This window comes from Equus asinus, chromosome 22, assembly GCF_041296235.1.
Source record: "Equus asinus isolate D_3611 breed Donkey chromosome 22, EquAss-T2T_v2, whole genome shotgun sequence".
NCBI lineage: Eukaryota > Metazoa > Chordata > Mammalia > Perissodactyla > Equidae > Equus > Equus asinus.
Genome location: NC_091811.1, coordinates 27,803,525 through 27,826,150, shown reverse-complemented (window position 1 = coordinate 27,826,150; position 22,626 = coordinate 27,803,525). Strand labels below are relative to the sequence as shown.

At 36.5% G+C, this 22,626-nt stretch overlaps 1 protein-coding gene across 1 annotated transcript in view; it reads left to right on the top strand.

Moving 5' to 3' along the window:
* The window catches only part of SLC15A5 (solute carrier family 15 member 5), a gene marked incomplete at its 5' end in the record, with an annotated part of 83,608 nt that overhangs the window by 22,522 nt on the left and 38,460 nt on the right, over positions 1-22,626 (top strand). The window contains 3 exon segments of the mRNA XM_014834193.2: positions 3,641-3,861; positions 8,130-8,245; positions 8,247-8,293. Coding sequence (XP_014689679.2) covers positions 3,641-3,861; positions 8,130-8,245; positions 8,247-8,293 — 384 coding nt within the window.

The window sequence follows — 22,626 nt, the reverse complement described above, 5'->3', positions numbered from 1 at the left end:
GACATTTTCACTTAGTTCTCTAATAGACACCTCCAAATTAACCTGACCAAAACTCGACTCCTGATTCACCCAACTACAAACTGACTGCTTTCTTGTTTTCTCCACCTCAGCGTGTCACCATCACTCCATTGTTTAAAGGACAAAAATGTAGTATTATCAAATCTTCGCATTTCTTCATCCATTCCCCATGTCAGAAAATTCTATTGATTGTTCAGAAACATATTCTGTTCACTTCTCCTCCTTGCTACTAATATGTCCAAGTCACCACAACTTCTTGCCTGTCCCCTAACTTCCTCTCTAGTCCCCTAAAATACATTGTCTACACAGCTATAAGAGTTTTAGAGTAACTTTTTAAACATTTACCTAATATGATATCTCTGAACTGCATAAAACTTTTTTTCTTTTTTGAGGAAGATTAGCCGTGAGCTAACTGCTGCCAATCCTCCTCTTCTTGCTGAGGAAGCCTGGCCCTGAGCTCCCATTTTCCTCTACTTTGTATGTGGGATGCCTGACACAGCATGGTGTGCCAAGCGGTGCCATCTCCGCACCCAGGATCCGAACCTGCGAACCCCGGTCTGCTGAAGTGGAACGTGTGCACTTAACCACAGCGCCACCAGACCAGCAACTGCATAGTGGTTTCCCATAACACTGGAGATAAACTCCAAGCTCCTTGCTTTGGCCTGTGAAGTCTGACTCCTGACCAACTCTTGGACCTCGTCTCCTTCCAATCTTCTTTTAACTGAGCCACTGCCTCATTGGCCTTTACTGTTCCTGAACCTCTCCCAGCTCATTTCTACCTCATGACGTGTCTGGCATATGCTTCCTCCACGTCTTCTTACCTACTTGCAGTCATTCAATTCTCAGTTCAAATTTCAACTCTTTAGGGCTCCTCTATACCCTACCACACAATGGGTCTCTATCTTATCAGTCCATTTTGTTTCCACCAGTGAACTTGCCAGACTATTTTTCTGCTTGTTTAATCTCTCCCCCACCAGAAAAAAAACTCAGGGATTTGTAGGTCTTTTTCACTGCTATATTCTCAAGTCCTAGAAAAGTTCCTGGCACATAATAGGTACTTAATAAATATGTTGAATGAATAACAGATTGCATTCACATTTGTTTGGCATCAATTATGTACACTCTCAGTGCTAGTGAAAATTTTAGACCTCATTCATGTTTAATCATTTCTTGTTCTTAACAGTTTTGTTTTTGTGGCTTCATATCCCCATATCAGATACAACTTTACTTGTTTAAATAAATTCGTGTTTCAGAGTATGTATTCAATTGAGCCAGTGCTACTCAGAGTCTGATCCATGGAGCAGGGCTGTTCAATGGACTTTTTGTTACCGATATGCAGACAAATAAATTCAGACACTGAGAGAAAACATGGAGAAATATTTATGGAAAGTTATATTTTTTCGTCTGTTGAATCTAATAATAAAAATATCAAGGCATATTTTGTTTGCCTTTGTCTTATTTTATTCTTTATGTATTTCATTTTTAGTGTATTTCACAAATGTATTGACATAATTGTTGAGAAATTTTTTTTAAAAACTGATCTTTTAACACAGCTGGTTTAAGAAGCACTAATCTAAGCTACTTTCCTTTAGAAATAATACAATAATGATATTTAACTGTTCAATAAAATTATTAAATTTATCATGAATTAAAAGCAGATTCAAATTTATCTTGCAACAGACAGTGATTTGTTTATACAAAAAAGGAATAGAGAGTTTAAAACATTATATTCAATATAATGAATTTAAAAAGTAAAGGAGAAATTGGGGAGAATCTCTTTGCCAATAGTCTTTCACCATGCACATAGTTAGCATTTCGTAATAAAGCCTGTTTGAAAGCATAGAGTAAGTTGTAACGATGCCAGTAACAACCCTACTATCTGAACAGCACTGTTTTGCAAGAGCAGAGCAGAGAACAGTTGATGAGCAACAGAGACAAGCTCATAAGCAGAGGTCAGGAAGTTAAGCTCCTAGCCCAGACCTGTTCAAATTCAGTATCTAGACTGTTCATGAAAACATTCTCAGTTCTCAACTTACTAAAACCTTAAGTAAACTCATTTAAATAGCTAGAAACGTCTCATAATAGAGCAGTTCTTCCTGCAATAATAAAGAGAAGTCCTTATTACTTCTTTCTAAGAGATACAAAGCTTGGCTACTCGTGGGTGCTTCTGCACCCTTGGCTTTCTCAGTCCCTGGGCCTTTCATGTGTGTTTGTCAATAGTGACTAAGAAGAGGCAGTAGTAACTATAGATATGAGTCCATCTGTCAGCAGTTATCCTGACATACGTCCACCTGACCTAAATACACTTCATAGAGGCCACCAAAGAGCCATCGTTGTAATCACTCTTGGTCACTACCAATTTGGGCTGGATTTGATTCAGTGACTTAGAGGTTAAAGGCTCCATATTCAATTCTGAGGGTTCCAGCTTCCTCAATTAATCAAAAACTGACATAATAGTTCTATTACAACTGAGATCAAGTCAATATAATCACTTTATAATCATAAAAAGAAATATTAATAAATATTCTTTATTTAAAAATAAAAGCCAATACTCTATGACATTTAAATGAACTTGGTTAGAATGCATTTCACCTGGAATTTTATCACAGGAAACTTGAACATAACCAAAATGACCATCAAATTATACTTTGAGTTTCTATATTGGCCTTCTTTGGAGAAACTCAAACTTTCCAACATTTATTATACCATTTATTCTACAACCATGGTTTGATGTCTATATAATTTGTGAAAAGATTTATCTGGTCAAAAGGGGTGCTATGAAAAATTGTAACAATTATGATGGCACAGCTGAACTGCTAACTAAATGGGGGTCTCTAATCTGTCATTGTATCAGGAAGTCCTAATGGAGTCAAAGAAAAGGTGGAATCTGAAAGATCATAAAATGAACAACAATGAGGTTGCAAATCACTAGCAGTAAGTGACTGCAAGCTTCTAAGGCCATAAAATGCTTCTGATGCTAACGCGACAGCCACATAACCCCAGAGGAAGCTACTGGAAAAGTCAAAAGCCAACTAATGCAATCTGAACTTTGAGTGACACTATCAACAAGTACAAAGTCATTGAAGAGTTCAAAGTTTAATCTTATGTCTGAAATTCAAGGATAAAGTCAAAGCAGGGACTATGTTTCCCTTCATCTCCATGTCAAAGTAAGAAGCCATCCTCTCCCTGACAAGTAAAGTGAGGATTATTTATATAACCATTTACGTTAAAAAATAGGAGCAGTTCTTTGTGTTAAGGCTGTAAAAGAAAGTTCAAGTTGTCTTATTCATTAATGAGTTAAAGTTAGAGACTTCTGAGAGATTCTGAAATCTTTTACTTTGGTCTTTTATTTTGTTACTCTTCTTCCCTTTTTAATATGTTCCCATTGATCTTACCTTTTTCATTTTTTACATCAGCTGTCAGGCACCACCTTGGGCTGGTCACCAGGATGCCAGAACCGTTGTCAGAAGCTTCTTCCTTTGAATTCAACCCCTTAGGTGCTAAAACCTTCTCAGTCACTTTACTTCCCTTTATCCTTGCAATTGTCGTCTTTCTGATGGACATCTTGGAAAATTGAAGAACAATTCCTTTACTAATACATAATATCTCCAATTATTTGCAGGTTGCTCCCTCCTGACAACCTTTAGGGTGTTTGTTAATGCACTGAAAACATGCTGTCTGCGATATTGCCATCTTGGCAGAGACGTGACAAGCTGGTTAGACCATGCCAAGGAAAAAAATGGTGGCTGCTACAGTGAACTCCATGTAGAAGACACAAAATTGTTTTTCACCCTTCTCCCTATCTTCATTTCTCAGCTCCTACACAGAATGTGCATTATGCAGGTAAGGAAGCATAATTAACACTACCTCCACAACAATCAAATGATTGCACATTAACATTATAAATAAACGTTTGTTTTCACCCCAGCAAGCGCTTCCCATACACTTTGTCAGGCAGTTATCCTATAAAGGCTTCTAATCATTATAGCCTGTAATTTCAAGAGCTAAGAGGGGTCAAGCAGAGGCATACCTGAGGAGAATCTGCGTATGCTGTTTCTCCTGTAGAACTATAAATGTCTGTCGGGAGGGGCAGACAATACTTCAGGGTGCACAGGTGTAAGGCATAAGAGTAGGGCATGAAAATATAGGCTCTATGGACAATTACCCAACCTTCCCTTAGCTAAACATTTTGCCTGCCTCCTTCATTAAGCCTTTAAAAACTGGTACTAACAAGTAGCTAAATTGACTGATTTGAGTACCACCTCCACTGTGCTCTTAAGTATAAGTCCTAATGAGCAAGTGATTCTCTCCCCACCTACTCTTAGTTCCTTGGTGAATCAGTCCTTATGCTGTGGAGAAATCAAAAAGAAAGCACTAAGTCTAAAGTACCTTTTATAAATATATGTGGTTTTTAAAACATTTTAACGTGGTTAAGGGTCAAAGACTAACTTACTTATGAAGCAATATCAATGATTATAAAAGTCTTTGAAGAAATTTGGGACTATCTTCATTGCTAACCTCAACTTAGAAATTAGAAAGCTAATGAGTGAGTTATACTCATAAATCATAAAACAATAAAGCTGAAAAGAAACTTAGGGATTAATTTACTCAATTACTTCATTTGTTGAAGAGAAAACTGAGGCTCAGGAAAATTAAATGATTTTGCAGAAGTCGGGTAGGTCACACAGTGAATAGTTGTGAAAGAACTCTTGACCTTTAGTACAATGCTTGCTCCTCCAAACCAGGAGTCTGCAAATTTCTGTCTGGAAGCCAAGTCCAGCCCACTGCCTTTTTTTGTGTGTACTTCAAGGTAAGTAGGTTTTTACATTTTTAAGTGGTTGAAAAAAGTCAAAAGAAGAAAAATATTTTGTGGCTCATGAAAATTACATGAAATTAAAAATTCAGTGTCCATCATAAAGTTTTATTTAGGAACTGGCCCGGTGGTGTAGTGATTAAGTTTGCGGGCTCTGCTTTGATGGCCCTGAGTTCATGGGTTTGGATCCTGGGTGCAGACCTACACACTGCTCGTCAAGCCATGCTGTGGCAGCATGCCACATACAAAGTGGAGGAGAATGGGCACAGACGTTAGCTCAGGGCCAATTTTCCTTTCCAAAATAAGTAAATAAAGTTTTATTTGAACACAGCCACTCTGATTTGTTCGTTGTACTGTGTCTGCTTACGCATGAAAACAACAGAGTTGTGTAGTTCCAATAGAATCCATATTTGGAAATATTTACTACCTGGCTTTTTATAGAAAAGTTTGCCAACCCTTCTTCTAAACAATATACGAAAGCTAGACTGACTTAGCAGGTTCAACCTCCCTCTCGACTCCACAATAGCAATAGCTGGCACAAAAGCACAAAAATATTACCCATATAATGATCATTTATATCATAAAAACATCTTAGAACGGAGAAATTAATAATGAGTATAAAATTACTAAGTGGTCTATAGCTAGCCTTGAACCTTGTGTGCACATAGCACAGATTACTGATTTTTTATCTTCATAATGCAGTGACATCTGGCATTTCTTTTGGCTAAATTGGATCCTTCTCTGCAAACCGTCATGTATTTTTAAATTTGATATAAATTACAATAAATTTTGATAAACTAATTTTTAAGCATCTCACCAAATCTAGATGCCCAGTTTATTGCAAAGAACAAAAATTAATACTTATTGATCACCTATACATGTTATAGCTTCTAAAAGATGACTTCACAGTATCTAATTTAATCCCCACAACAAGCCTATATGTCTGATACTGTTAACCTTAATCCGAGGCTCAGAGACATTAAGTAACTTGCAACTTGTTCGATGTCACCCTCCTAATATATGACAGAGCAGCCATCCCAATTTAGGACTCATATCAACTCCCATACTTTGCTATTACCCACAATGCCTGTCTTGCAGCTGGGTTAAAAATCCCTGATACAGACTGTATAGTTTCCAAAATTATATATACTAGTGTTGTGCTAGAAACTTCAAAGAAAATGGTTCAAATGTACTCAAGGGAGGCAAAGGAACTTCCATTGAGATAGGCTGGAATTCGATTTTTGCCTTCAGATGAAATAATCACCAGTATAAAGGCAATCAAAGTACCAAGAATAAAACATCATAGAATTCCATATTTTAAATTTAGTAGCCATTATTGACCTTCAGTTCCAAGACATACATTTAAAATATGTTGATATGAAGGCCAATGACGTTGCCATTTGACATTACTGGCCATTCAAAGGTGAAAATGAATCTCTATTGACAGCAATTATTTCTGAATACTCAGAGGCTTATGTGAAATAAAAGTATTTAAAATTTTAAAAGGGGATGATTTCAGAACTTGAGGCAGAAGCAGAAATGATTTCAAGCTTTCAAGACACTGGAGCCTTTTCTTAGATTAGGCAATATATTAACATTGCTTCACTAAAGATTAATAGTACATTGGCCACATTATTAAGTTAACAGGTTTCTGTGTCTGTGATTCATGCCGATAATAACTTTATTCCTATTAACAATAATTCTCATTTGAAATCAGTAACAGAAACTTCCAAGTTGTGCTGGGAGCCTTTCAGTCTTAGAGTAATTCTGCTGCCGGCACTTTTTTTTAAAACACATCATTCACTTTCCTCTGATTGGGGGATACGTGCTTAATAATTTTATTGAACTAGGGCAGAACTGGCTAATGTTCCCTTCATTCTTGCCATCTGTACCCAACCAAAACAATTATTGTTTACAATCCTCAGGGTCAAAGTAAAGATTGGAATATAAATTATCGTCAGGACATATTTTATATAAATAGAAAGAATCTCAGTGAAAATGAGGTCCACTCCTAGGCTTAGGCAGTTAACATGGCAATAGGCTCATTTGAAGAGTGCTGGGCTTGTTAACAGCCGTGCTAACTTATGACTGATTCTTCCCCATACCTTCTCTATTTGAACAGCTGATAAAAGAGAAGGAATTAGTGAAGGTTTCACACAAGAAGTTGTCATTTGGATGTTTGAGCAGGAATACTCTCCCAGGATGGTGGTAAAGCAGGAATCTTGATGTAATTCATACACTGTAAGAAATATAGTTTGGAGATTCCATTCCTCAAGGACGAGACTCAGACTGACTTCCTCTTCAAGTCACTCAGTAGCTTTGTGAGCCACTGGGAATTAAAGAAATATATGTGCTACCAATGGTAATGATGAGGATGTGATGATTGAAACAAAGCTCCTGAACTAGAAAAGAGAGGAGAGGCCCCCTTTCCTGTGACACTGTGCTTTCGTTCTGATGTCATAACCTACTAACAAGAGGTTTGGAATACGTGAAGAGGCTCCAAGTTAGGGTTGGGGTTTTAGTTAGTATTGGAGTTATTTTAAAAATGAAGAAATTCTACCACTATATTGAGGGTTTTGGGTGGGGTAGAGAGTATTATTTTTTTTTCATTTCTTTTCTGCTACTTTATTATTTGTTATTTTCATATAGTTTCCTTTGTGGTCCACTAGTAGCACACAATTAATCTAAAAGAAGAGTGTAAACACAGTATGTTTTCTCTCATTTTCCAACGTTACTTAACTCATGTTAGAAATGAGACCAATCCAGAGAGTCCACATAGCCCACAACAAGTAACATCTTTCAACACTCTTCTTAGGGGCCACTCCTCTTGGGAAAAAATTATTCCTATATATTTTGCCACCAAACTATTTAAAGGATCTACTCTGGCCCAATGCTCTTTTTCATCAAGGTGTAAACAAACATTCTTAATACTTTCTATTGGTTTTTGTTTCATCGTTCAAAAAAAAGTTTATTTGCTTATATGTAGAAATTAAGTTATTTGATTTCTTCTGTGCCATCCTAAGCAAAAAATTGGGGCCACTTTTACTTTTCATAGGAAAATTAAGAAGATAGACTAGATGACAAAATATTCCTCCATAAAGAATCGGGTGTGTTTTCAATAGGCTAAATGGAGCTCCTCCTGCCCTGTGTCTGCTCATAATTGGAATCTTGAAGAACTGGGGACTATGTAGCTCATCTGTCACCGAGTTCATGCAAGGAACAAGGCTTATGCTGCAGGATGCTTTCTCCAAAGTTAGACCACTGTCTTCAAGCACGGCTGCTTCCCCGTCAAATACAGATTCCTTCAGGATATTATCGGCAGACCATGAATTCCAACCTGAATTTGGATGGATTTCTTCTGCCCATTGCAGCAATGAATGTCTTCAGCATCCTACCACTGTTAATTCTGCACCCGCCTCTTTCCCTCTAAGAGAAATGGGCCATTTCTGTCAGCATGCATTAGTAAGTACAACTGGCCATGTCAAGCAAATTGTTTGGAAGTTTTTTTTTAAATAAAAACACTCTGCTAAGATCTAAGCTAACTGTATGCTCTGGAGTAGGGTCAGATTTTGACAAATTGGGAAAAAGGTGAATTTGTGATTGATAACATCCAGCCTCTCAAATCTTTACCCAGAGATCACTGTCCCATCTTCTTCCCATCCTTTTATGCTTCCTCAGAAGACACACGTGCTATAAACACATGGTGAAACTTCCAGCACCATCAAATGGCCTATCCTTCTTCAAGTAAGGCAGTATTTACTCCTTAGTCAATGCTGAATATGTTCTTAAAAATTAACACAGGTAATAAACCTAAAATACAATGCTTGGCTGTACTTCTGAACCAGTAGCAAATTCATTAAAAATTAGTATGTGATTCACGGTTTCAATATAGCACTTCTTCAAATAGTAAAGTGTATAGCAATGCTTTTCAAACTTTTTTTTCCAGCTTTATTGAGATATAGTTCACTTATAACATTGTGTAAGCTGAGGTGTACCACGTGATGGTCTGGTACACATATATATTGCATAATGTTTACCACAATAAGATTCATTAACATATCGTTTACCACACATAATGGCCATTTTGCTGTTGTTATGGGGAGAACATTAAAGCTCTACTCTCATTTTGCAAAGTGAAAAAATTTAAGACATCTTAAACACATCAGAACACAATCAGGAGACCATAAAATATACGCTAAAGTCCATTCTGATTGCACTGTCCTCTGCCTAGCTGTGGTCTCTCAGGTACTGCCGTGGAACGAGAAGACAAGTGCTGGCGCAGCAAAAGCAGGCTCAATCTAAGAATCAGAGATGTGGGTCTTAGCTTCTGCTTGACCATTGAGCTGCTGCTGGGTGGTTTTGAAGAGCCACCTGACCTTTCTTGTCTTCTAATTCACTTAGTTTTTCCACTGAGGGGCATACCCTGGATAAATGGTGGGTCTGTTTATTCTGTAAGACCTTTACAATCACTCCAGATGCCATCAGTGCCTGGGGCATAGTCCTGACACATGGGGAAGCTCTATAAATGTTAGCTAGTGTTATGAGTCATCATTTGCAGGAAACAGGTCTCCTTGTTTGGTGGACATAAACAGAAAGCAGAAGGAGTTTGAAACTTGAGAAATATCATCTAACAGTAACCTAATGTCTTCTACTTGAGAAATAATCTCATTGAAATAGTCAGGATCAGGCAACTGAAAGATTCTCTTCTCTTGGTTAACCTGTTCTTATTCTTAATTCCTCCTCTTTAAAGATCTGTGGAGACCATGGAGTCTTCTGGTAAGACATGATGACATTTTTTGCTGTCTATTTATAGAAGTTACATTTTAGGGTGTGTGCTTCCTGTTCTTTACCAAGGCCATCGACAAAGTCAATCCAGACCACATCTCAGGGTAGATTTGTCTTCGGAAAGAACTCCAAGTGACTTAACTTGCCTTAGTTTATTTTATTATCTTCAATTATAGAGGCCTTTAGTACATAACTTTTTAAAATTTATTTCTTGAGACAGTAACCCCAACATTATTTATTGTAATAGGCTTAGGCAAACTATAAATCTTAATAGATTTTGACAATCCCTAAATTTTAAAAAGTACTCTTTTGTCTGCCAATGTAGAAATCCCCAAACCAGTGCTTACTGAATGCCCAGCACTATATGAAGATACAAAAGAAAAGTAAGACATTGTACATATCCTCAGAAAGTACACTATTAAAAAAGACAAAATGGGAGTAAATTTATATTGCAAAATGCTGAAAACTTTGGCAGTCTCGTACAGTATCATGAAAATCCAGTCGGAGCTTCCAAATTATGCTTAATTACTAAAAAAACTTTTGAATTGAGCAACTTTAGAAAAATATGCTATACAACATGGCTGAAAGAACCACATTAAATATCCTTCCAGAGAATGAGAGATCTTAAATTCACTTTAAATATGTCCAACTTCCTGTTGGACAATGCTCCACTCCTGTATATTTGAAATCATGTCTATTCTTAAAGAAAGGGTTTTTTTTTTCCTGGATAGAGGAAAGTTAGACAGAGTTATCTAATATATTTTTTATGTTAATGAACTAAATATTCCCCTTCAAGATTGGTAACAAGACTTGTTGGGCAGGAAAAAAAAACTAGACTCACTTTTTAAAACCTGAGCTGTGTTCCTCTGAGTACAGAATACTGAATTCAGTTGTTTTAAACCAGACTTCATTCATCTGTTCATTTACATACTTGTTTATCTATTTGCATAATATTTTGCTATGGGACTATAAAAAGTGTGATGATAAGCATCTTTTTAACTGGATGCTTGCTTAAGTTTTCCATATTCTGCTTATGATTATGAAAGATTAACAAGTTTTATCAGGACATATAACACAAACTTAGGGTACTTTTTGATAGTAATTTATATAACTGAATTAGCCTAATATTAAAATTTCCTTTCACTTTAAACCCAAGTGCCTTGAAAATGTGAGTGAAGAATATAAGTATATAAATTATGAACAAATAAATATTTATGAGTTCCTAATTTGAAACTAGGCACCTTCTTATCCCATTTAACCTCATGACAAGCCATCAAATAGGTCAAGGGTCACAAAGATGGTGTCATTTGAATTCAAGTGTTCTCATTGCATTATTATTATTATTATTACTGTTATTATTATTACCGAAGTTAAATGATCAGTGTTAATTTGGAATCCTTACTGCCATTTCCAATTAATGCCATGAAGTGAATGAAAAACTTATTTTGTCACCACAGAGGGCAGTTACTCCTTAGACCCTCCAATTCCCCACTCCCTTCCACATGTAGTCATTCCCCTACCGCAGAACATCACGTTTACGAGGCAGATGGTGCAGGCGATACTGATGCCTAGAGTTTGACAGGGAAAATCACAGCCCAGGCCAAGAGTGAGGGATGGCAAAATCTCACTCAGTTTGGCAAACTAGAAATTTAATAAAGGAAAATATAAACTTACTTTTTTTATCAAGCTCATGAAGTCACAAAAGACGGGTGTCTGATTCAAGATAGGACATTCCTGAGTATATCACCTAAAGAAATCAAGAACTATATCACAATACCAGTTATGAAAAGCCTCCAAACCTTCCAAAACTGTGAAAGGCAAAGGCCTGATATGCTCAGAGTGTTTTATCAAGACTGTATGTTCCTCATGTTACACGTGAATGGAGTTATCTATTTAAGGTCAATCTTAATTCACCAAAAATCTAGAATCAGTGATATCATTGTAGGATTTATCCTGTGTCATAATTGGACATACTTCATTTTAGCCTTTTTCAGTTCAAAAGTGTTTACACCATGAGTATTTCCTTTCCTTACTATTAATTAAAATCCTGCAGAATGTGGCATTTAATAGTTAGTGCTGATACACACAAGTATTAATCTGACTAAAATTAGCCTAATTAAGACTGTTATTAAGTCTTACACAAAGTATAAGTGTACAACACAGTAGGTAGCAATTATCTTGGCTTTTAAACAACATTTAAACTGAAATGTGAATGAAATATATTCGAGTATCTGGCAGACCTTCCTCTTTAAAATAAAAACCTGAAAATTCAAATTCTAACTAAAAGTCCTTTCTAATATAAGTAAGAACAATTTTCCTTTTTACATAACTAGTAACTTCTACTAGTTCTAATAATTGGCAATGATATAAAGGGTCTTTTTTGGTTGGAATCAAACTTGAAAAATTAAAAAATGGGTTGGGGATCAAATCACCTTTATCAAAAGTAAGATTATTTTAACAAAACTACTTTTTCTCTGTTACAGTTTTAGAACTAAAATATTTTTCCAAGAAACACCACCATGCATACCCATTGCAAAATACCTGATCGGAGAAACTGTGTAAATACCAAAAAAAGTAACATGTAAATATCTATTCTGAATAACTTATTCATTTAGCTGTTCATTTGTTTAACAAAAGCACATCATGTTCTCAGATTCTTATTTTTAAAGTTGACGTCAACACTGGAATTAAATTGGCGGTGAAGTAGACCATCTAGTACACTATATGGAGCAACTATTGATGCCTTAGAGATACATTTGTGTATCTGACCTCCATGTAAATGAGTTAACCTGTTTTACATGCAGAAGATAAAATGTAAACTGAAGCTGAGTCTCCTGAAATGAATTCCAGTGGTCTAAAGGAAAATAAAAGATGGAAGATGGATAGCTCAGTTCAAATATAGGAACACCTCATAATAGGAGAAACCATAGAAGTAAAAAACATATGCCATTCTTACAGTGGATGAGAAATATCTTCCACAAAGGCAGCAGATACAAATGACAATAAAGTTATAGCTGCCTTTATGAGAGTGGTTAATGGACACCAATATGTCCTCACATGAGTGAATTTCCTATGCTGGGGGATTTGCCAAAATCATGGATCCAAGGACAATTTCTGAAGGACTCAATAGAACCTCATACTTAGGGTTGTGAGCTTACATATCAGAGACTCGTACATCAGACTACCCAGAAAAAAACCATAATTTTCTCAGTGAGTAAATTTAGTCAGTAGAAGAATCTTTTATCTGTTTTTCAGTATTAGATTTTGCTTCAATATGAAATGGCAAGTGCAAATCTAACATTTGAATAAATTCTAACTTTCTTTTATTTCATTGTGGTCTAATTTGGAAAATTATTATGTGGTAGGATAATAGAATAAATCATAAGAGCTTCAAGACTCTTAGGGACTCGTCTGCAACCAGATGGCCAATATTAAAACATAAATTATTTATTTGAATATAATATCTCCTTTGGAACCATTGTGCTTTATCTTGTAAGTACAGATCTGCTAGAGGTTTAAAATGTGTGCATTCTGATAAACTACACTCTGCTTTGGACATGTTATGATTTCATAGAAGTTAAGAATAAAAATGGAGCGGATTAAATTTAAGTTGGAATCAGACCTTGTTTTGAATTTTAAAAAAGTCATTTTTCACTGGCGCCAGGGGGCAGTAGCAAATAAAAGGCAAATGCAGTTATCTAGATCCTTCAGGTGAAATATGCCTTGCCCTAAAATACCTGGGAAAATCAGTTAACTATGTGTGATTTGCTTGAAATTGTCTAGAGAACTGTCTTTTGTTGGATTTTGCTAGATGAGGTCTCAGCACGCTATGCTAGAGTAGTGCTTCTCAATGTTTAATGTGTGTAGGAATCTTCTAGGGATCTTGTTTAAACGCAGATCTGATTCAGTCGTCAGGGTGGAGCCTGAGATTCTGCATATCTATCAAGCTCCCTGCTACCTACGCTACTGGCCAGGAACTAGACTTTCAGTGTAAAGACAGAAGAAGAGGCCAAAAGACTGATTTCTCAAGCATCATGCCTGTGTACAGGCAGCAATAGCCCAGGTGAAAATGGTGCAATGTCTCATCAGGTCAGAGGTAAAACTCAGGAGCAGGCAACAGAAGCTGATGACTAATCCTGGGGTTGGCCAACCACCGCAATTTATGGCCCAAATGTGGCCTGTCATCTGTTTTTCTTGGCCTGAAAGCTGCCAATTGTTTTCACAGATAAACATTTGCAATTGATTTGATGATAGGAAACAATAACTGAACACCAGTCAAATGAAATTGCATCACCTCCCTCAAAAGAATTGTTTTGAATTTCATCCATAAAAATTTTGTAGAAATTTATTTTCTCTCTTGATAGATAAGTGCCTACATATCTTCAAAATTTTGCCTTTGTCCCACAAAAACTAAAACATTTACTACTGGTGTTTTCTATAAAAAAATTTGCTGATCCCTTGTCTAAATTATTGCCTTTAATACCGTAAACTTTCCTGGATAAAATATGAGCCTTTTTATATAGCACAGGTGGTAACCATGAAAGGACGGGGGCATTTTGTTACTTATCTAGATTACCCTAAATTAGTTAGAATGAGGGTGGTCATAGAAGATACTCATAGAATTCAAATTCTAAAACAAGAAAACAAACACAGTTTGGAAACTTATTCCTACCCACCTCAACACTTTCTTTAAAGTTGTCGTAATTATCATGGATAATATAATTTGCGCAGTTGGAACAACTTAATTTGTGTGTAATACCTGAACATACCTGTATTAGTCTGCTGGGGCTGCTGTAACAAGATACCACAGACCAGGCAGCTTAAACAACAGAAACTCCTTTCTCACAGTTCAGGATGGTAAAGTCTCAGATCAAGGTGTGGGTGGGTTTAGCCTTTCCTGAGGCCTCTCTTCTTGGCTCACAGATGGCCACCTTCTCGCTGTGACCTCACATGGCCTTTCCTCTGTGCACACACACCCTTGGTGTCTCTTCCTCTTCTTATAAGGATGCCAGTCATATTGGATCAGGACCTCACCCTTAGGACCTCATTCAATCTTAATCACCTCTTTAGAGGCCCTATCTCCAAATAGTCACATTGGGGTTTAAGGCTTCAACATATGAATTTTGAGGGAACACAAGTCGGAACATAGCAATACAATATATATATAAATTCATCTCTGAAATCAGGTTACATATTATGCTGGATCAGCAGCATTTTTTTCTTTCTCAGTGGCACCTAAGTACATGTTTCTTCTTATAATTGAATTAATCTTAGATTCAGGGAAACATGGTAGATCAGAAAACAAATAGTACTGGGAGTCTTTTAATAATAAGTAGCAGTCTCCAGCCCCGGCTTTCTCTACCATCAGTCACAGTTTCCAGACGCAAATCATTTTTAAATCTTTAGGTGTTGTTTGCATAAGTTAATATTGCTAAATAATATGATTACAATGATATTTTTATTTAAAACGGTAATCAGATATATATACATAAATAATCACAAAACCAAAAAAAGAATTTGATTCAATTTTATCACATAAAAATTTATTTTTCTGTACTTAATAAGTATGTGATTTTTCTCAATTATTTAATTAAAAATTGTTTTCCTGGGGCTGGCCCCATAGCATGGTGGTTAAGTTCAGTGCATTCTGCTTTGGTGGCCTAGGTTTGTGGGTTTGGATCCCAGGTGCAGATCTACACCACTCATCAAGCCATGCTGTGGCAGCATCCTGAATACAAAATAGAGGAAGATTGGCACAGACAGCGCGGGGCCAATCTTCCTCACCAAAAAAAAAAAAAAATTTCCTTAAATTTGCAAACTGCTCTGCCAGTTTCCCCTTACTATTACTAGCTTTTTCCCAGTGCTAACCCACATGGGGTAATGATGTACTAAAGACTCCTTTTCCTCTGAAAATCTTGCAAACTTGGAAGTCTTTGTTTAGCAACATCCTAAGAGAGGGTATGTGGGAGGTAAATTTTCCAAGAACTTATATGACTAAAAAGTCTTCCTTTTTCCCTTACACTTGATTAATTGGTTGTGTATAGAATTCTAAGTTGAAAATCACTTTTCTTCAGAATTTTAAAGCAATCATCCTGTCATCATCCAGCTATTTGAATAACTATTAAGAAGCCCAGTGCCCACTAATGCTCATTCCTGTGTTTGTGACCTCTTTTCCAACTGGAAGTCTCTTTTCTCTATCCGTGATGTTCTAAAATGTCACGCTGTTGTGCTGTGGTGAAGGTCTTCTCAATCATTGTACTATTGACAGGTAGGCTCTTTCAATCAGAGAAATTTTCTCTTATTTTGAAAAATAATTTCCTCTTCTCCATTTTCTCTATGTTTCTTTTTTGAACTCCTATTGATCTGATGTTGGACCCTCCTAAAATGATCCAATAAATCTCTTTAAGAAAAAAAAAAACCCTTTATTGAGATATGATTGACCTACAAAAGCTATACATATTTAATTGATGAGTTTGGACATAAGTATGTGTTCATCTAAGAAACCATAACCATAATCTAGGCAACACACACATATATATCACCTCCAAAAGTTTACTTCTGCCCTATTTATTCATTTATAATAATAGCATTAATTATATACTATATTTATACAATATAACATACTTATATAAATACAACATTTTATAATTCTCTGTGTGTGATAAAAACACAGTATACAATCTACCCTCTTAACAATAGTATACAATAGAGTGTTATTAGCTATAGGCACTATGCTGTACAGAAAATCTCTAGGACTTATTCTCTAGCATAATTGAAACTTTGTACCCTTTGACTAATAGATCTGCATTTCTCCCTCCCCCCCAACCCCTGAAAACTACCATTCTATTCTCTGCTTCTGTGAGCTTGATATTTTATACTCCACATATAAGTGATATCATGTAGCATTTGTTCCACTGTGTCTAGCTTATTTCACAATGTTCTCCAGGTTCATCCATGCTGTCACAAATGGCAGGATTTCTTCCTTTTTAAGGCTGAATAATATTCCATTGTATATGTACACCACATTTTCTTTATTTGTCCGTAGATGGACTTTTAGGTTGCTTCCATGTCTTGACTTTTGTGAATAATGCTGCAATGAACATAAAAGTGCAGATGACTCTTCTAGATCCTGATTTCCAATCCTTTGGATACACACCCAGAAGTGGGATTGCTAAATCATATGGTAGTTCTATTTTTAATTTTTTGAGGAAACTTCCATACTGTTTTCCATAGTGGCTGCACCAATTTACATTCCCATCTATAATGTATAAGAGTTCCCTTTTCTCCACACCCTGGCCAACACTTATAATCACTTGTCTTTTTGACAATAGCTATTCTGACAGGTGTGAGGTGATATCACTTTGTGGTTTTGATTTGCATTTCCCTGATAATTAGGTATGTTGAGCACCTTGTCATGTACCTGTTGGCCATTTGTATGTCTTCTTTGGAGAAGTGTCTATTCAATTCCTTTTCCCATTTTTTAGTTGAATTATTTGGGCTTTTGTTGAGTTGTAGGAATTCTCTGTATGTTTTCCATATTAACTCTTTATCAGATATGTGGTTTGCAAATATTTTCACCCATTCCGTAAGTTTTTATTCTGTTGTTCCCTTTGTTGTTCAAAAGACTTTTCTGTTGTTGTTGTTGAGAAAGATTGACCCTGAGCTAACATCCATTGTCAATCCTCCTCTTTATGCTTGGGGAAGATTGTCCCTGAGCTAATGTCTGTGCCAGTCTTCCTCTATTTTGTATGTGGGACGCCTGCCACAGCATGGTTTGATGAGCAGTGTGTAGGTCCAAACCCACGAACTCTGGGCCGCCAGAGCCAAGCATGCAAACTTAACCACTATGCCACCCGGCTAGCCCTGAAAAGCTTTTCAGTTATGTAGTCCCACTTGTCTATTTTCGCTTTTGCTGCCTATGCTTTTGGCGTCATAACCAACAAATTATTGCCAAGACCAATACATTTCCCCTATATTTTCTTTCAATAGTTTTAAGGTTTCAGGTCTCAACTTTTAAGTCTTTAATCCATTTTGAGTTAATTTTTGTGAATGGTATAAGGTAAGGGTCCAATTCCATTCTTTTTCATGTGGATATCCAGTTTTCCCAACACCACTTGTTGAAGAGACTATCCTTTCCCTATTGTGTATTTTTGGCAGCTTTGTCAAAGATCAGTTGACCATATATGCATGGATTTTTTCTGCACTCTCTATTCTCTTCCATTTGTCTGCATGTCTGTTTTTATGCCAGTACCATACTGTTTTGATAATTGTACCTTTGTAATATATTTTGAAATCAGAAAGTGTGATGCCTCCAGCTTTGTTCTTCTTGCTCAAAATTGCTTTGGCTTTTCAGAGTATTTCATATGAATTTTAGAATTGTTTTTTCTATGTCTATAAAAAAATGCCATTGGGATTTTAATAGAGATTGCATTGAATCTGTAAATCACTTTACATAGTATGGACTTTTTAACAATATTAATTATTCTAATCCATGAACATATGACGTCTTTCTATTTATTTATACTTGCTTTAATTTCTTTGATCAATGTTTTAGAGTTTTAAGTGTACAAGAGTTTCATCATCTTGGTTAAGTTCATTCCTGAATACTTTATTCTTTTTGTTGCTATTGGAAATGGGATTGTTTTCTTAATTTCCTTTTCAGATAGTTCATTGTTGGTGTATAGAAACACAAGTGATTTTTATAGGTTGATTTTGTATCTGGAAACTGTAATGAATTTTTTTATTAGCTCTGAGAATTTTTTGTGTGAAGTCATTAGGATTCTCTACATATAAGATCATGTCATCTGCAAAACACATAATTTTATTTTTTCCTTTATACTTTTGATGCCTTCTATTTCTTCTTCTTGCCTAATTGTTCTGGCTATGACTTGCAATAATATGTTGAATATAAGGGGTGAGAATGAGCATCCTTGCTTTTTTCTTGATCTTAGAGGAAAAGCTTTCAGTTTTTCACCATTGACTACAATGTTAGCTGTGGCCTTTTCATATATGGCCTTTACTATATTGAGGTGCAATTGTTGAGAGTTTTTATCATGAAAAGGTATTTAAATTTTTCAAATGCTTCCTCTGCATCTTTTAAGATAATCGTATTTTTTTTAATACTTCTGTTAATATGATGTATCACATTTATTGATTTTTAGATGTTGAACCATCCTAGCATCCCAGTAATAAATCCTACTTGGTCATAGCGTGTGATGCTTTGAATGCATTGTTGAATTTGGTTTGCTAATATTTTGTTAAGGATTTTCCCATCCATGTTCATCTGGGATACTGGCCTGTAGTTTTCTTTTCTTGTAATGTCTTCATCTGGCTTTGGCATCAGGGAGATGTTGGACTCATAAAATGAATTTGGGAGTGGTCCCTCCTCTTCTGTTTTTTGGAAGAGTTTATGAAGGATTGCCTTTAATTATTTAAGTTTTTAGTAGAATTTATTGGTGAAACCACGTGGTCCTGGGCTTCTCTTTGTTGGGAGGTTTCTGATTATTGATACAATCTCCTATGGCTATTGGTCTGTTCAGGATTTCTATTTCTTCTCGATTCAGTCTTGGCAGGTTGTTAGAGTCTAGAAATTTATTCATTTCTTCTAGGTTGTCCAATTTGTTGGAGTGTAATTGTTCATAGTAGTGCCTTATGATCTTTTATATTTCTATGACACCGGTTGTAATGTCTCATCTTTCATTTCTGACTTTATTTATTGAGTCCTCTCTCCTTTTTTTTGTTTGGTCTAGCTAAGGTTTGCCGATTTTGTTTATCTTTTCAAAAAACAAACTCTTAGTTTTGTTGATATTTTCTATCAAAAACTCTATTTTCCATTTCATTTATTTATGCTGTAATCTTTATTATTTCTTCCTTCTGCTAACTTTGAGCTTAGTTTGTTCTTTTTCTAGATCCTTGAGATGTAAAGTTTAAGAAGATTAAAGTCATTTCAAGCATCCTTTTTGGCCTTGAAATGGAATAAAACTAGAAAGAATAACAAAAGGAAAACGGGAAAACTCACAAACATATGGAAATTAAACAACACACTCTTGAACAACCATTGGTTCAGAGAACAAATCAAAAGGAGAATTAGACAATATCTCAGGACAAATAAAAAAGAAAACTATAACATGCCAAAACTTATCGGATATGGCAAAAGCAGTACTAAGAGGGAAGTTTATAGTGATAAACACCTACATTAAAAAAGAAAAAGATCAAATAGACAATATAACTTTATATCCCAAACGAAGGCTCACTGATATAAGTTGCCATCACTCTAATTTTACCATAGACTCTCCATCTTCAGCTAAACCCATCAACAATGGTAGTTGAAAATTTTTCCCCTCTATTCTCTCAACTTCATCCCCATCCACTCACTCTTGGCAAGTGACTGGCCCCTCTAAGTTGCAAGCTCAAGGTCATATGGTATGTATCTCCTCAAATCCACCTTTCTATTTTTCAACGTTTTCTGTATTCTAAATATTCTGTACATTTTCTCTTCTCTTTCAATGGACGAATTTTTTTCTCCTACCCATGATTACACTTTTTGGTGCCTTGATCCTTTTCTCTCTCTTACATACTTCAGGATACTTTTATATTAGTTATTTCTTGCTTTTATATCTTAAAATTTTCCCATGTACAATGGCCCCTCCCCTCTGCATACAAATATGGCCAAGCCTTCCATGTCTTATCAAACAGCTCCCTGTGATTCTGCTAACTTCTATTTTTTTTCCTTTTTTCTGCTTTATCTCCCCAAACCACCCCCCCCGCCCCGCCCCGCCCCGCCCCGCCCCGCCCCGCCCCGCCCCGCCCCGTACATGGTTGTATATCTTAGTTGCAGGTCCTTCTAGTTGTGGGATGTGGGATGCCGCCTCAACGTGGCCTGACGAGTGGTGCCATGTCCGCACCCCAGGATCCGAACCCTCGGCCGCCACAGCGCAGTGCGCGAACTTAACCACTCGGCCACGGAGCTGGCCCCAATCCTGCTAACTTCTTAAGCAACTTGTTTAGCTTTCTGCTTTCCTACATGCCAAACTTCTTCAAAGAATTGATGACACTGCTTACACATATTTACCACCTACTGATTCTTCAGCTCCTTGCTTTCTGATTTCATCATAGGAGTTCTGTTGAGTTAAAAGGTAACCAATAATCCATTCACCAATACAGTTGACTTGTCACATATTTCATTAGCCTCTATATCTCAAAATATTTAGCTTGATGGTCATTTTTTTAAATTCATATGTGTATGTGCATATGTGTGTGTGTGTATGTCTGCATGTATGTGTGTGTGTTGCTTACTGTGAATCTGGGCACTTTTCTTGGTAGTGGAGACTCATAAGCAAACAAATTTGGTTCCTATTCTCGTCAAGCTTCCAATCAAGTCACTGAAACAGATGTGGTAAAAATGAACACACAAAAATATTTAAATTCAAATTGTGGTAAGTGTGGTGAACAAAATGGATATTATGGGGAGATTAACAGGTAGGATCTAATTTAGATCATGAAATGCATACCTGAAGGACAAATAGGCAGATAACGAGTAGGGAAAAATAGTTCAGAGAGAAAGAAGAGCAAAGCAAAGGCTCCAAAGTGGGAATGAGTTTAAAATAGTCAAGAGAGACAAAGAAGACCAATGTGGCCGAAACGTGGTCATAGAGGAAAAAGTAGCAAGCAATTAGAGTGAAGTAAGTACAGACAAAATCATACAGCCCTGTTAAGGATTTTGGATTTCATATTAACTGTATGGAAACCCATGGAAGGAATTTAAGCAGAAGAGTAACACTTAATTTGCATTTATATCAGATTACCTTGATTGTTAGTTGCTTAACAGGTTACAGGTGGGCAGCATTGGAAACAGGAAGACCAGTTAATATGCTATTGCATATAGTCTCGTTTAAAAATGATAGTGGATTGGATTAGAATGATGGCAGTGGCTATGGAGAGAAGTATGTTGATTCACAATATATTTTGGAAATAAAATCTGGAGAACTTAATATATTTGGAGGTAGGGGAAAGGAGAGAGGACTCCAGATTTCTCCCTTGAGTACATGAAGGCACTGGAGGAGATGCGGAAGAGGGTAGGAGAAGAATTAAGGGAAAAGATCAAAAGTACTGTTTTGTGTATTCTCCTCTTTGAAAATTTCCTTTAGACATTACCTTTCTAAATTTTCTTTCAGTGGTTCTACTTCTTTTTCTTGCCCCTAAATACAAATATATTTGAACGCATTACTTAGACATTCTCTTCTTTCCCTCCCCAATTATCTTTCAACTTCACCAGACCCTAAATTGCAACTCTGTAGATGATTCATTAGTCTTTCTCTCTTAACTCAACCAAACTTGTGATTTGTTTGTTTGTTTGTTTTTGGAGGAAGATCAGCCATGAGCTAACATCTGCCGCCAATCCTCGTCTTTTTGCTGAGGAAGGCTGGCCAGGAGCTAACATCTATGCCCATCTTCCTCTACTTTATATGTGGGATGCCTGCCACAGAATGGCTTGCCAAGGGGTGCATAAGTCCACACCCGGGATCTGAACCAGCAAACCCCGGGCCGCTGGAGCAGAATATGCGAACTTAGCTGTTGCACCACCGGGCTGGCCTCCAAACTTGTAACTTTTGATTCGCATTTTCAGTTGTTTTCTGAGCACTTCTCTTTGGATTACTCCTTTGTACCTCTAACCCAAGTAAAAATCAAATTCATTTTGTCCGTATCTACTGTGGGTCTTATTTATCTTATTGTCACTACCATCTTTCCAGTCACCTGGACATCCAGTCAACATTGACATCTGCTTTCTCCTTGCTCCTTGCTTCAACTGCTATGGTTTTATCAGTAGAATCTATCGCATCCTAGGTTTCTACCCTGTATATTTCCCAGAATTGGGAGCCCTGATTAGAACTCGAGCCCCCATTATACTTTACCAAGATTAGTTTTCAACTTCCTGGCTTTCTTCCTACCTCCAACATCCCCCCCATTCTATTAACCAGCACATGGACTTTAGAATAATCTTCCTAAATGAC